Genomic DNA, 15925 nt, shown 5'->3' with positions numbered 1-15925 from the left:
TTACGAGACGCCTGGCAAGAAAACACAACTTTGCTATTAGTTTTCCCTTAAAAGTTCCGTCTGGGCGAAGTGGAATAAGGTTTACCCCCAGGGCTTGGCGAGGGTCTATTACTTTCACCGAGACGCTGCCTGCAAGAACGTTACCTTACAGACCACCAGCGTTGCCATGGGAATAATCCCCGCAGACAAAAGGGAGGGATCAGAGGGGGAAATCAATGCCATCGGGCTTTGTGGTTGGCTGGCACAGAGATCAGTCAGACATACTCCGGGTCACGAGGTCAGAGGCATCCATCAAGGCTTCGAAAAAGAACACGGATCATCTAAAAAGAGGGGAGGAGAAGGGAGGAGATGGGAAAACATTGTGGTTTGTGTAACTGGAGGGATGAATCATCTTTGGGGGTATTTCGAGGCACGGCGTACAAGCGTAACAATAATTAGTTCCTGTAGTATGAAAGAGCGAAGCCAGCTGGAGACGAACCATTCACCGCGTGATGTGCCGATACATGACAGAATTCAAATTGTGTCCAAAGAGGCCCTTCAACATGGAAAAATGAGGTTTAGTCGCTTTCCTAGTGATCCAGACTTCAGCGGCTGTTTCTAGAGTCTGTATTTCTGGATTCGCTACAGCTGCCAACACTTGACTCGCTTCATAACCCAAAATGCTTCACTACTCTGGGAGTTTTGCCACTTAAAGCCCCCAATCTCCAGTGAAATCTGACCTGAGATCAGCACGTTTAATATCTTCATCATTCATATTTATGATGAGGGATCTGTTCTAAACACACGAGGTCTGCAACTTGTCACACACAGTTTGTGCTACAGACATGAATGATACATCAAATACATCAGGTTTACAGTGTTGGGTGTAACTAGTTACTAAGTAATTAGTTACTGTAATTTAATTACTTTTCACTTGAAAAAGTAAAGTAAGGGATTACTCTTATTTTTTCTGTAATTTAATTACAGTTACTTCTGATGTAATTAAACGAAATACTCTGTGTAATATGTGTGTGCAATAGTGGAATTGACATCCAAATTCAAAGTCTAACTTTAAAATGCTTTAATGTATAATTCTCACATTTGTAATACTTTGGTCAGTTAATAAGAGTACTTTATGTAGTTTTATGCTATTTCTTTGAATTAATTAAAAGAGCCGTTTCATGTCTGTCCTTAAATCACTTAACTAATCAAGGTTAATATATAGGATATAGAAAGTAATTTGTAATAAGTAACTAAATACTTTTTGGAGAGAGTAATTTGTACAGTAATCTAATTACACTATTGAATATGTAATTAGTAACTAGTAATTAATTACTTCTTCAGAGTAACTTACCCAACACTGCAGGTTTATATAGGTGACAACACTTAAAAAGGGCCCCATCTATAGGGACCAAACAATATTTTAGGTTAAGGGATAGATACCTTTGACTTGGGCCAGTAAACAACCACTTAGCAACCACTCACAGCATCATGGAACAACACGTTGACCATTTCTTTAAAAACAGTATAAAAATATACTTGATATATCTGTAAGAACTCTAAGTGGAACCCAGTAAAGTAAATTGAAAAACGTTTACACCCTGCTGGTTTATAGTGGTGTCAAACATGCCAAAATATTATTCTGGCTTTCATAGAATTCAATTATTCTATTAAAAATGTATGCAAGCATTACATTCATTTATATGAACAAGCACATGTGCTTGTTTTAAGAAAAAGACATGACCTATGATAAAATCGTTCATTTTACAATAAAAATGGTGCACTTTACTGTGCATATAACTCAAGATCTGCTATCTACAAAACAAGCCGATACTGCTGCACAAGAGCAGAAAAGCTTTACACGCCAACTGTTTTTATGCGCAATAAAAAGAGTAATTTAAAATAAACCAGCTGACAAGTACCAGTACGTCCCACGGTAACATCATCGGATCGGTTTTCATTCTTAGGCTGAACCCTTGACCCTGGAGTTTGTAGCAGGTCACTTAAGCGTAAGTCTGAAGGTAAGACCATTTTACTCAATCCTGGATAATGAGCTAGAAAAACAGTCACGAAAAATGTGTTTTGCATTATTTGGGGGGGGGTATGGAGATATTAATTCATTCATTCATCCAAAAACTAGGGGAAAAAAGGTTAAAGACTATATGCTACTGTATGTATGTACTATTAGATGTCTAGATGGTCAAAAAATACAATGTTGTTTCTGCTCCTATCATATAACGAACACATACAGAACTAATGTTTGTACACATTTTTCTTTGCGCACATACACTACATGGACATCAAACTTTTAGTGAAAGTTTCCCTTCATATTCATTTAGAGTATTTGTATATTGCATAACGGTTACATTTCTTACAGTAAAAAGAGATGTCTCAACATAAGTGTAAAAGTGTGTTTTCCAAGTTCATCAGACCTTTAGAAAGCAACAGTGCCACCTACTGACGACAGATTGAAAAAGCTCTCCTTCTCTCTCTCTCGCTCTCTCACACACGCACACAAACACACACACAATGCAAAATGTCTAAACAAAACACACCCAATTTATCTGTCAATATTAATACATTAACATTTGTATAAAACTTTACTTTAAAACAAAAACATTTGATGCATAACCAACATGTGAACTCTCTCTCTCACAAACATACACACAACTCTGAAATATTAGTTATAAAGTGTGTGATCAACTGTAACAATGTTTAAATGTCTGTTCTAGTGTTCATGTGCATTTGTAAAACAGTAAAGATACTTCTTAGCAAATCGTCATTTGTGATGCAGTTTTTAAACTACAGAAATGAATGGACAAAAAAAGGAAAAATTGATTTTCTGAAATGGTCCATTAAAAAAATGTATTTCGCAGTTTTCAGTTAATGTTCTTCAAGTCATTTAAGGCACTTTGTGTCTGACTTGTTCTCAAAGATATTTTTTGGTATATTTCTTCATTTTCATTGTGTTTATACATAAATACCACCACTTTTCACAACCTGCAAACAACGGCACCTTTCAGGTTCCTTTTTTGGCCATTTCGTTCTGAGGTGGAAGAGCAGCTGTGATTGGTTGGCGTGTTGACCGATGTCCTCTCATTGGAAGTTTTACTGACACTGTCAGATATTCTGACATTCTTCCTCAGTGTCGAGGAAGGGCGGGTTTATATCCGTCGTGCCGTATGATTGGCGTTGACTGCATTTATCAGGAGATTTTGACGATGAGTCTGGGTTCAGAACTTTGGGTAGATAGACCTAAAAAGTCAGAGAGATGCAGTTAACTTGTAACGTTACTATTGATCATTTCTAAGGCAAAATGCAACGTAAAACATAAAGCCAAATATGAAACTTGCCGATGATGGTGAGCTCTCTGCGGCTCTATCTGTAGCATCTTCATCTTCCTCTTTTACCTAAATATATAAATAACACACATACACTTTAACAGCAATAACATCTTGTGAATAAAAATGTACACTCACACACACAACAAATGTCAGCTTACATTGTAGTTGTGAGGGCTGAGATATTTAAAGTGTCCGAAGCAGGTGTAACTTATACAGATGAAGATGGTCAAGCACAGAACCACCAACGTAAACAAAGACGTGTCTGCCATGAAGCCTGTGCAGAAACACGCGCAAAACATCTGTACACGTCGCAATGCACAACAAAACACGTCCAAATAAAATACATGTTTGAGCAGTTACCTGTCCTGATCACAGAGAAGAAATAAAGCCACAACAAGCATATGATTGGTGCAGCCAACGCTTGATTGACAGCTCCCAGGTGAACCTGTCGATCGAGGCGGGCCGGCAGGTAGGCAAAGTACAGGTTGTGTTTGTCCACCAGGTGTTTGAGTAAGAGGTACAGCAGACCTGCACACAATCCGAACATTAACGAAATGTCACGTACATCAGTGTACAGAACAAAATAAATAAATAAATAAATCAGACCGAAGGGGACGATGACGGGGCAAGTGATGCTGTACGCCATGATGACCGTGAACACACAAAGTGTCCACCCGTACATGGCTCCATATTGAAACTCGTATGCCTGAGTCTACAGAGAGAAGACGTTACAAGAAGATCAGTGGAGTTTTTTTATTTCTCCTCAAATTTGGGTTGTAGTCAGCACATTCTGAATATCAATATCGCCGACCAACCTGTTTGACGCAATTCCTCTCGGCAGCCGAGTGTGCAAGTGCCAGGCGCACGATGTACAGCAGTAACCCTGGCAACCGCAGCAGCTCCATGCCAGAGCCCACCAGTGCCGCTGCGATGACATAATTCACAAAGAAAGCCCCCTGATCGGGTAAAAACACACACCTGAGGGAAGGAGAGAGAGAGAGGGAGGCATTTATTTCATGTACTTTGTGCACGTCACCAAACAGAAGATATTAAAAAAAACTCTGATGCGATACTCACTCAAACCTCAATTTCCCCTCGGACCGAGTGTCAAATAACCAGCGGAAAAACACGTCCAGACTGAGGGGGAAACACAGCAGATGGTGATCTAAGACAAAGAAAGCCAGAACCGTGCGAGAGACCGAGAGAGAGAGAGAGATGGAGCGAGAAACACAAACAGAGATAAAGAGACCGAGAGAATGAGAAAGAAAGGGCAAAAGAAAGCGAGAGACAGAGGGAACAAAGAGGGAGATTTAGAGAAAGAGCGCTCTTACCTTGTAAGCCCCAGTGAGGGCAAAATCAACACCATAAAAAGCAGGAAGGTGTAAAGTTTGTACATCATGCTCATGTTCTCACTGGACCTAAACACACGCAAGCATTATTAAGCATGTGTTTGTGTGTGTGTGTGTGTGTGTGTGTGTGTGTGTGTGTGTGTGTGTGTGTGTGTGTGTGTGTGTGTGTGTGTGTGTGTGTGTGTGTGTGTGTGTGCGTTTGAGGGTCTACCTGGTCCAGTGGGCTTCTCCCAGGGTAGAGTAATAGACTATCGTAGGCAACAGGGCTGAGAAGGTCCACAACAGGAGAGTTGGGAAGAATTGGCTGATAATGGCACTCTGAAAACACAACACGCAGTCTCATCCTCACTGCACTCATCTACTCGTGCATTCATCACTGTACGTGTCGTTCGGTCACATACGTTCAGATAGTGAATAGGCTTGGTGACGTTGAACTTGTCCATGGTGCTGATGATGATGGAGGGTGTCGTGAGGAAGAAGAGGAGGATGAAGAGGAAGAAATTCAGCAACAGGCAACGCGACCACCAACGCCAACCCCGTATGGATAAATTCTCCCTGGGGATCGAAAGAGTGATGTTTTTGATTAAAAATGAAAAAAACACGACATTACTGATTTCACGCCCGAAGATGCTGATTGAACTCACCAGTAGATGTTGTGTGGGTTAGGGGCGTAAGTCACTCGCCATTTTCGCACCCTCAGCTCGGCGCTCTGAGAGGACGTCTGAGGCTCCCGGGCACAGCCACATTTAATTCCTCTAGACATTTCTTCTCCAGCCACACCCCCAGCCCCGCCTCCACATTCCAGAGCATTGAAATCTTTCAGAATACTGTGAGGGAATAACCACAGGCCGGTTTAATATGCCGACTAGTTTGGCATCTATGGTGCCTAAAATATTGCTTAAAGGGATATTTCACCCAAAGATGAAAGTTCTTTCAGCACTTATATAGAGTGATGTCATTCCAAACCTGTATGACTTTCTTTCTCCTGCAGAACACAGAAGAAGATATTTCGAAGAATGTTGGCAACCACACAACATTAGAGTCCACTGACTTCCATTGTATGAACGCAAAACCTCCAAGACATTTCTCAAAATATCTTCTTTTGTGTTCCGCAGATGAAAGATGTTTTTTTTTATTTTGGGGTGACTTTAACTAGAAAGCACACTAGGTTGGACTAAAGCGTGTGTGAAACACTTACTAAGATGCCATGTATTCGTTCTGCAGGGACACAAAAGCCATTCCGAGAGGAGACAGCAGTTCATGATTTCTCAGTCTATTGAGCTCTTCAGCCAGAGCCGCCTCCTGTGAGCTGTAGTATTCTATAGCATCTACCTACACATAATACACAACATTTTAAAACAAATTTCATTTTAAAACTCGAGACTGAGTATAGTTCGAATCTCTCACGACTTACGTATTCACACCTCTGACAGTGACAGCAGCAGCACAGGTGACTGCAGGGTTGAGGGTTGATGACCTCACGTCGCCCGTAGCGATCCAGAATCTTACGGTAATGCTGCAGGTTCTTTTCTGCATGCTTTTTGTTTTTGGCCAGTTCTATCAGCTTGGCAACATCATAGCACAAGTTGACGTTAGTCACCTGACAGGTAGGGTACGCCTCCCTGCATTCGCAGTAAGTAAACAAGACACGTTATCGTCACATTTAAGTCAACATAACATGACATTCAAACCTAGTTTACTTCTGAAAACATTGCAAAACGAAACAGGACATTTCCCAAACACATAGATATGTATTTCACGTTTTTGTCTATATTTACAAATACTATTATTTGCATCTGTATTGTTCATCGATTCCTGTGAAAACACTCAACAATAAGTTACGAAGACATTTTGTTTCATCTGACTGGCGTTCAGACTTTGCAATCTCATTGTGTAAACATCATGACTTTCATGCTGAATGGAAAAAAACAATGTGGCAATGTAAAATGACACAGGTAAGGGAAACATGTCTGGAGGAACAGATAGAAACGTGAAAAAATAAACGTGTTTTCACTTACATTAAGTGAGTTTTTATACTCTCAGCACTGGCTGCAGTGGGAACAGAACTCACAAACAGTGTGTTTCTAGCCTATGAAAAAATAAACTTCTGTTAGATTGACGGCAAACATCTCTGTGTGTGTGAACGAGAGAGAGAAACAGCAGAACAACTCACAATCTCTCTCTTCGTTCCCTTCATTTTAGACGTGTGGCGTCTCAAAAGGGCCACGGTGAGCACGAGATAAAGAACAGCAAACACTGTGTGTAGCCAAAGCAGGTTATTGCTGTGAAGACACAACACCAAACCACACTTTAAACATCTACTGTGTGCCGTCTATATAAACACAGTGCACACATGCATACCCCTGCTTAAGATTCGCTATAGTGGTTCTCCCAAAACTGTACGGATCATTGCCTGGAACACAGAAAACGGTCAGTCTTTCATTTGAGAGATCTGAGAGCTATTGTATCAGACCAGACTTGTGTGACATTACCCAGCAGGTCACCAGACAGGTTGACTGGGAGGATGACCAACACAGACAGCACACAGATGAGCAACAGCAGAGTGATCAGATGCTTCTGAAAGGACAGATAATGTACTGCATCCACACCACATCTCTCCTGCACCAGACTTTCACTGTACACACAAACACACAGAGTTTTACTCTTTATTCAAGTTATACTTCCTGTATTTCACTAACTTTCACTTCTTAACCTTTCCCTCACTGAACTTATTAATAATTGAAAACTGACCATCTAACATCAGTACACAGCAAAAGCATTCTGGCTAAAACATAACAACAAAGTGAAACATATTCGAAACAACAGCATGTGTGTGCGTGCATCGCAACGTCACTCACTCCATATTAATGATGAAGATGAGCCAAGAACAGCAACCCTACATGAAATGGGGAAGACGATCATAGGGGTGTCACAATATACTGGTATTGACATTAATCATGATATTAATCACCATGATTATCAGTATTGTGTTAATATGTAAGAAATTCAGCCTCCATTTCAAGTTTACAAACCGGTCAAAAACTCTCTCTCTAGTCTGCCTCACTAAACTTATGGCAAGCCAAACTGAGATTTATTTATTCTTAGGATATGAATGTTTCATATCAACAATTACATTTAACATACAAGTAAAATGATAATTATTGATTTTCACTAGTAAAAATGTGACTATCAACAATGATATCATCATTAGGATACATTCCTGATATCAAAAATGTTTTTTAATAGTAAAATACACAATTATAGGCATCCATGATTGCAAATTTTACTAGTAAGATATCACAATGCCATTCAAATTAATCAGAAATGCAATTTTTGATATCAATAATTATGTTTTCTAGTCATGATGTCTATTCTTGATATTTAAGTGGGATTCATTAACCAAAACAAGAAAACACCAAATTTGAGTCATAACATAATTTGTTTATTTTGAAAAACTCAACAGATATTGAGATAATACTGTGAATTCGATTGGCAGCGATGATCGTGAAAATATGACATTGTGACAGCCCTAATGAAGATGATGATGTCGATCACGTCATGATGTCATGAGGATGACGATGATGGATTTTAAACTCACCCTCTCATACTCTGGCTCATCGACGCTCATGAATGACATCATTCTACTGTAACGCCGTTTACTGGCATCGCTGAAGCTGCTTAGGATGTGTTAAAATAGAAAATACACACTTTCTTTAATCAAATATTATTTTATTTGCAATAAATTGTGTTTCCATGTCACATACCCTTCAGTCTCTGCAACAAGTGCGAGTCTCCCATGGTCCCACAGTTTCCTTCTGATCACAGAAAAAGCCAATAGCAGCACCTGCACACAGGTACACAGCAGCAAACGATTACATCACACCACTGAATCTGTGAGCCAATCAGATCCCTACTGACTATAAATGATTCGTCATAACTGTACACACTTAAGAGAACCTACCAGGAAGACTATGAAGTCTAGCAGCAAAACTATGGGCACACCTCCGAAATTCACCCCCTTCAGCACAGTGCTCTGCGTGGCACTGAAACAGCTGCTGTTGTCCACATGTGCAGTGCCATTGTCAATCAACAGAGGGAGGTTCCCCCACCACGTGGAGGCCATCTGGGAAAAAAAAACAGTTAAAAATGTATAGATTGTACAAAAAGATTTTCTTTATCATGCCCTGCGACAACAGTGAGGTGCCTTAAGATGGATACAGGCATCATATTCCACATGGAGAAATCACATTTAGTATTTGTGATTTTTTTTAATCATGGAAATCAACAAAAAGTGCCTTAAATATAATTGAAATGTAAATTTATAACATAAGACACTGAGAAAAGAGGAATTTATTTTAAGAACTTATTGCAGACAAAACAGAATTGCACAATGATCTTAGATCACGTGATAACTTCACACCGACACAACAAAAATTCAGAGAGCGCATCATCATGACACCTAAAAATGCTTGCACGTTTTTATCATCAAATTTTGTAGACAAAAAGACATGAAAGAAATCTGTTATTTTAAAGGGATAGCTACACTGTAAAACTTTGCTGTAGTTTTGCAACAGGTTTGCCAGTAACTTCCTGTAGATTTAATTACTTTCCTATTAGTACTGTTTTCAATTTGAGTTCAACTTTACTTTAATCGAAATGAAAACACTTTGACTTTTGAGATTCAAAATGAGCAAGAAGAGACTGGTCTCATTACTGGCATTAGCACAGCAACACAGCAAAAAAAGCATTTTTGTCTCGTTTTCTAGTAAAAATATTTAAAACTTCTTAAATTACGATACATTTACATAACAAGAAAAGCGACCTAAGATATTTAGTCTTGTTTTATGAAAGATATAAGAACTAGGTACGTTTATATTTAAAACAGTTACTTTAAAACATGCTGCAAAACTAGAGCAAAGTTGTAGTTCACCCAAAAAATACTAATTCTGTCATCATTTGTCCACCTTCATGTGGTTAACAATCTGTATATGATTATTTCTTCAGTGGAACACGAAAGAAGATATTTAGACGTTTTGTGTCTATAAACTGCAAGTCAATGGGGTCCAATGTAGTTTGGTTACCAGTGTTCTTCAAAATATCTTTTTTTGTGTGTTTTGTAGAAGGAAGTATGTCATACAGATTGGAAATGACAGTTTTGGGGAACTATCCCTTTAAGTTAGGATGGAAATATATAACCACTGGCTGCACAGATATGTGTCATCTCTTCTCCCAGCCCTGCCCTTCAGATCCTCTACCACTTTCGCTCACGGTACTCATGACAGGCTGTAAGGAATACATATGATCTATTAGGCAGAACCTTTTTGCAGCTGCCCTACAAACACAGGCCTGTGTCAAGAGACAAAGACAAACAGTGGGAAATTCTTGGCTTACGTGTCAGACATTAAAAGCAGAAATAAGAAAGTGCAGAGACCTTTTGCAATGTACCACTTCCATTACACCATATAGACTAGGCAACGTTTTGCATGACTTTTGTCTACTTACACAGAAAACTTTTTATATGGACACTGACATTCTCTATCAACGATCTTTTCATACAACATTTTACTACACGATCTGAAACTTTCTTGTGGCCAAACTGACAGCTGATGGCCATAACGGCACCTTTGTCGAGTATAAAACTGGGATAACAAAAACAGTTTTCTAAACATCTGTTAATAAGCGGCATCAGCCACAGATTGGACAGAATGTAAACAGACATAAACATAAATCAAAACAAACAAATAAAAAATAAAAACACACAAATGTGTCCGAACTGCTGCATTTATCGACATATGTGCGAAAGGGGATTTAATAGTAGTACTGGCAAAGTTACAAACTTTCATTAAACTTTCGTTATGAACCGAGCGACTTTTCGTTTCCTCAGGTCAAATAAAAGATTTAATGGAGCATTATCATACCTCGGTGGATTGTATTTCTGTTTTCTCTACTCGGACGGAGCGTGAAGTGTGACGGAGTGAAGAGTAAACTAAACTCAACTTCACAAAGTATCACATCCGCCTATGCGCAGAAACACTGAACTCCGCCCACTTTACAAATACGCTAAACCACACTTTGTAAACGTTTGATTAATGGGTTTATTTCTTGGTATATTTGACAAATAATGAGAAAAGGCAATACATAATCGGATACAATTATTTTGCTAAAATCAATATGAAATAAAGTGCGCTTAAATAAACGGGAAAATCCCTCATAATTGTTTAGCTTTCAGTGGTTTGTGTAATAGAAAATATTAGCTACCATTAAAACCAGTACAACATTCTTCTTTATAGTGTGTTTTGGGCCTATCAGTAGAATTTAATGGTTACACCGGATAGAATCCAAGATTAAAGTAGAGACCCACAGAGACCAAATTAGGTTTCCATTAAACCCAATAAAAACCCTTTTAAAACCATTAAATATATAACATTTTCTTTAATGGTTTGCTTTCTTCATCTGGGGTGTTATAGGCAGAATACAGCATGCAATATAAATGCATTATGTTTTGTGTATGTACGTTACGTTTATTATTTATACGACAATGTTGTTGTAGCCTAAATGCATAACCAACATTTCCAACCAGTCTGATTTAAATGACGCATCTTCGCATTTGGCTTAAATAGATTATCGGAGGCCTGCACGAGGAGGAGAGAGAGAGATGAAAAGCATCTCTGAGCCTTTACAGTGAATCCCAAATGATTGACAGGTCACATATATCCGCGCAATATCATCCTGCTCACGTTTTCATTCCCCTCTCCGTGGCCCTCTGCGACACCATCTGACGCCCGAATTAACCCCCGCTGGCGGCTGAAGGAGGGCGGCGGGTTCCCTAATCAGCGGCTGATTGCGCGACGGCGCCCCGGGAACGCGCCGCGGTGATTGGCTTTATGGAGGCTTTGATTGTTTTCAGTCAGTCTGACAGATGAGGAATACAGCAGTTAATGAACGCAGTCAAGAGACGGGCATGAATGGCAAATGAACAGTCAGAGTCTGCACGCATGCGTACAAACACGCGTACCCCCTCATTGCCCTCGGTTTGACGAATTTCTAAATTGAGCGTGCAGCATCAATCATATTTTCCCTCCAAGTCTCATATTTTATAAATGAGACTTCAGGTTTGGCAGAGGGGGTTTTGTGTCTCCTAAAGTAAAAACTTAGGAATGCTTTATATTTTAATATAAATGTAAATACGTTACATACGTGGCTATTTATTATTGGACCGTTTTTTTTGCTAGTTATTTGTTTACATTTTCATGTATTCATTTACACAATGCTCTCACAAATGAGAAATTAAGCATTTAATGTTTTGTTATTGTTTTGTAACCATTGGTTCGTCAAAAATTATTGATAACATGGGGTCTATTGATGTAAAGTCAGTTAAGTCAATAAAAATGAATATCGGATTGAAACTAAGTGGTCCCCACATTGAAATGTGTAGCCATAGTGGCTAAATAAATAAATAAATAAATAAATAAAGTATCTGGAGACCCACAGAAATACCTGGGGAAGTTTTTTATGGAAACGCAAAACGAAGCGATGCCTGTTCCATACCTACGTTACCCACATTAACCGGAAGTAACAGTCCACGCACGAAGACAGGTTTTATCGCTCTGGAGTAAAGCACCTGTAGTTTTTTTGTGGTACAATGAAAAACGACCACAAAACGTCCGATTACGACAGGATTACCACAGCACTTTCTTTCGTAAAGTATCACAAGAATTTACCATAAAATGAAGTCTGTGGTATTTGTTGTTTTTTGTGTGTTTTGTGTGTTTATACATTTATTAAGATAACAAAATAGAAATGTTTTTTTGAAACGTTAAATAACTACTGTACGAGTGCCATTTTTTCCACGGAGTGATGTTTAAAGGCCCTGATGGAAATCGCTCCTCAATCGTTATCCTGGTGAGTATTGCTTAACCTGCGTCATAAAGATGTAGATAGGCTTAGGCAGTTTGAATAGAGCTTTGAAGATGGAAGGTTATGTACGTGTGTACCTTGTGTATTTTAAATGCTTGAGTGGTTTAAAGTTGGTGTGAAGTATAGACTTTTGTTTATTTACATACAAGTATTGCTGATTTCAACGCTATGACAAGTAGCTGCCACTAGATGGCAGCACTGCACGTATATTTTTCTGGCCGTATGAAGCAGCATGAGATTTTACTAGGGCTACAATTTATCAATCCCCTATCTAATATTTATCTTTCTTTTTGTCTTTATATTTTACCTTTGTCCTTTGCTGTTAAAATGACAGGTTTGTTATTTAGCATTTAATTTTTTTTAGTATAATTAACGTATATTTATCACTATGGTAATCATTATTGTCTGCCTCTGATATCAGCAGGAAAGCATTCAGATATGCATGAATAAAATAATAACTATGTGCTATTAAAATTGTATCAACACATTTTATATTACAACAAAACTCAATTTAATAGTAAAAATCTATTTACTCTTCACAGCTAGAGAAGGGATTTCATTCAGAGATTTTATGTTTTTGTAGGCCTGTACAAACACATAGAATGTTTTACTGTTTGTGTTCCTGTGTTTATATATATCATTTTTTTGTGTGTATGTTTTTTGTTTATACCGTGCCATTTTGACAGTTGCACTGTCAGGAACATCCCTCCCCTGCTGAATAGGCTTGCCAAATTACCATATAATTATCATATCATTTCCATCTCATTATCATACCAGAATCGCTAGTAAGATAGGGTGCATTAGATGCTCTCTGTCTTTCATCTTCCAAGTTGTGTGAACCTGTAATTGGACAGTAAATATATTTATAGTTTGTGTAGCGGCGCTGTACATGTCTGTCTGGTCTGTTTATTCTGTTTGTTAAGCCGTTGGTCACGGTTTCTCCTAAATGAAATGGTTTAATAAACTCATTGTCTGTGAGGTCTGAATGGGTCGGTTCTAAAGCCATGTGAGGGTATAACACACCTGCAGGTGGTCTATTATCTCTCCAGTAGGATAATTACTTCTTGGTGTCTGTCCACAGAAATCACCTGAGACTCCATTGTGGCTGACCTCATCCTAAACCCTTACCTGAGACACCTGGACACGGTGCATCTTCCAGTCCACGTTCATTGGAAGAGATTTAAACAGCAAACGTGGGTGTTGACATTCCCATATTTTCTCTCAAAGCTACCTGGGAGTCTCATACATTAGATCATATATAGCAAAGACACCGCAAGGGTGTCTTGGGTCCATTTTTCATGCCTCCTCTCTCTCGCTCTCTCTCTCTCTCTGTTCTCCATTACAATATTAAAGAGAGTCTTACTTAAGCTTCTACTCTGGGGTGGCCATGAACTGGAATTTTCCCCAAAGTGCTCCAATCCATCACGGGACAACAGCGGGCCAACCATCCATACATCATTTTTGAGCTGGGGGTGGACCTGGAAGAGAGAGAGTGAGGGTGGGTTTTTCTTGCCAGTGTGGGGGGGTTCTGCTGTGAGGTTTAGAATATCATAATCTAAATGCTGTTTTTAATTTGTCATAATGAATGAGAACGCTCTCTCCCCTGCAGTGGTTTTGTCGGGTTATGTGAAGTGTGTTTCGGCAGCAATGCAGGTAAGAAAAGCACAGTCGTAAGTATTGATTATGATAATTATTATTAGAGGTACTTGCACTTACAGTATATGCCATGTTTAAGGAAAAGTTCATGGGTTTCATCCCAAGGGAACTTGCAAATGTAGCATCAGCCAGACGCATAAATGTTACTCTAAGTGATTGTTTGAATTTTTGGCAAACAGATGATTTTTGAACGACATAGCAACACCCTAGCAACCACTTACAATACTCCAGCACCGCGAGAGCAACTTTTTGCATTTTTATTTTGACTTCCAAGAAAAAAGAGAGACATTTAACTTTCTGTGAAGGTCATGACCCCTACGTGATTGACAGGCGCCACCCATCAGTATTTGGGGTGCACCTCTCGCTCTTTGTTTGCCAAACATTAGCATTAACAGAAGGCAGCGCGGGATCAGGTCGCGGCGGTACAGATGTTTTAATTGCGTTTGTGTCAGTGTGAAACACGATTAGCGTTTCTGCTCATTAGCGGGCTGATGGGCCCCTCGTTCCAACACCTCGCTAATGCGCTAACACGCTAACACCTCACACATCACGTTCAGACGCGAAGACTGAAACAAAATCTAATCAGCCAAGACGGCAATACATATACTTAACAGCACCGTTGCAATTAGATGATCATTTGCTGGATTCTGGTGTCTCTGTGCTAGTGTAATTACATAATGGATGGGTGAATAAAGCCGAATTCGGTATGGTGAGGTTCCTTGGCCTCTGAAGCGGTGAGAGAGACTGAATGTTGTCTTTGAGTCACCGCTGATGTGTATTATATAGGTGCAATTTGAACGTGATGTTGTTCCCACATTGAGCGTTCAACCTTTCTAGTTTCAGATGATGGAAAGCTGATGAGATGTAGATGATCGGTCCTTCAGCAGACCCCTCTGTACTGGATAGAAAGTCAGATTCAGTAAGATTGTTTGAATCTTTGATCTTGAGTTCTTTCTCATTTTCTTCTGATGTGTTTTACTTTTGCATTCATGCATTATGCAGACGCTTTTATCTGAAGCGACTCACAACGGATTCAATACATTTGATCAGTATTTGCGCACCCATGACCTTGCGCTCTGTAGCGCTCTAGCAATTGAGCTACACCTCATAGAAAGAGACAATAAAGTCAAACCTTGTTTTATAATGTGACAGAAATTATGTTTTTTATATGTGACGAAAATACAGGAGTTCACAGCATTGCACTTGCGATAGACATTTATATGTTATATAGACGTTTATACTTATAGAATATAAACGCCCAACTGGGATGTCACAATATCAGATTTTTACTGCGTGGTTATCGGGGCCAAACAAATTAATGGTAGCGTTATCATCACAATATTTGTTGGATTCTTTTTATAAATGATGCCACCAGTGAAATTCATCTTTAACTTTGTTTGTGTTTTGTCTTATATTTGGTCAACAAATCATTCATTATACAAGTGTATTTAGGCAGAGAAAGAAAGTTTGTAACCACTGTAACTCTTAGAGCAACATTTTGAATGGATGCTGAATTATTACGATATGTGTACAGTACAATTAACACAGTATTGATAATCTTGATATTTAATGTCACGGTTATTGTGATACCGGTATATTGTGACACCCCTACGCCCAACTAATACTTGACATACACTTAAAACAAAATAAAAGTGCTAAAATTGGTTATTTGCAGTGAGG

The 15925-nt window shown here is 39.0% G+C and overlaps 1 protein-coding gene and 1 long non-coding RNA gene across 7 annotated transcripts; one reads left to right on the top strand and one right to left on the bottom strand.

Annotated features, from left to right (window-relative positions):
* Positions 1-1728: 1728 nt before the first annotated feature.
* On the bottom strand, positions 1729-13974 carry tmem63a (transmembrane protein 63A). Of its 6 annotated transcripts, none has more exons than XM_057323500.1 (22): positions 13953-13974; positions 8634-8795; positions 8437-8516; positions 8271-8349; positions 7531-7568; positions 7165-7307; positions 7034-7085; positions 6846-6954; positions 6691-6761; positions 6087-6294; positions 5871-6004; positions 5317-5499; positions 5074-5227; positions 4884-4990; positions 4655-4741; positions 4401-4460; positions 4139-4301; positions 3930-4035; positions 3684-3851; positions 3482-3597; positions 3333-3389; positions 1729-3234 (listed from the first exon to the last, which is right to left on the bottom strand). In XM_057323500.1, the coding sequence occupies exons 2-22, from the start codon at positions 8793-8795 to the stop codon at positions 3100-3102; spliced, it is 2412 nt and encodes an 803-aa protein (XP_057179483.1). In that variant the 5' UTR covers positions 13953-13974; the 3' UTR covers positions 1729-3099. The 6 variants fall into 6 exon arrangements, with proteins under 6 accessions (XP_057179483.1, XP_057179481.1, XP_057179484.1 ...); XM_057323498.1 differs by lacking the exon at positions 13953-13974 and adding an exon at positions 11410-11581; XM_057323501.1 differs by lacking the exon at positions 13953-13974 and adding an exon at positions 11410-11578 and having other exon boundaries at positions 8271-8346.
* Position 13975: 1 nt separating this feature from the next.
* Positions 13976-15337, top strand: LOC130547530 (uncharacterized). The gene is made up of 3 exons (XR_008961890.1): positions 13976-14087; positions 14199-14242; positions 15083-15337. It is a non-coding gene; the product is annotated as an uncharacterized LOC130547530 (long non-coding RNA).
* The last annotated feature ends 588 nt before the right edge of the window (positions 15338-15925 follow it).

The sequence above is a fragment of the Triplophysa rosa genome, linkage group LG24, assembly GCF_024868665.1.
Source record: "Triplophysa rosa linkage group LG24, Trosa_1v2, whole genome shotgun sequence".
Classification (NCBI taxonomy): domain Eukaryota; kingdom Metazoa; phylum Chordata; class Actinopteri; order Cypriniformes; family Nemacheilidae; genus Triplophysa; species Triplophysa rosa.
The sequence above is the reverse complement of the archived record's forward strand: the minus strand, read 5'-3'. Positions and strand labels throughout refer to the sequence as shown.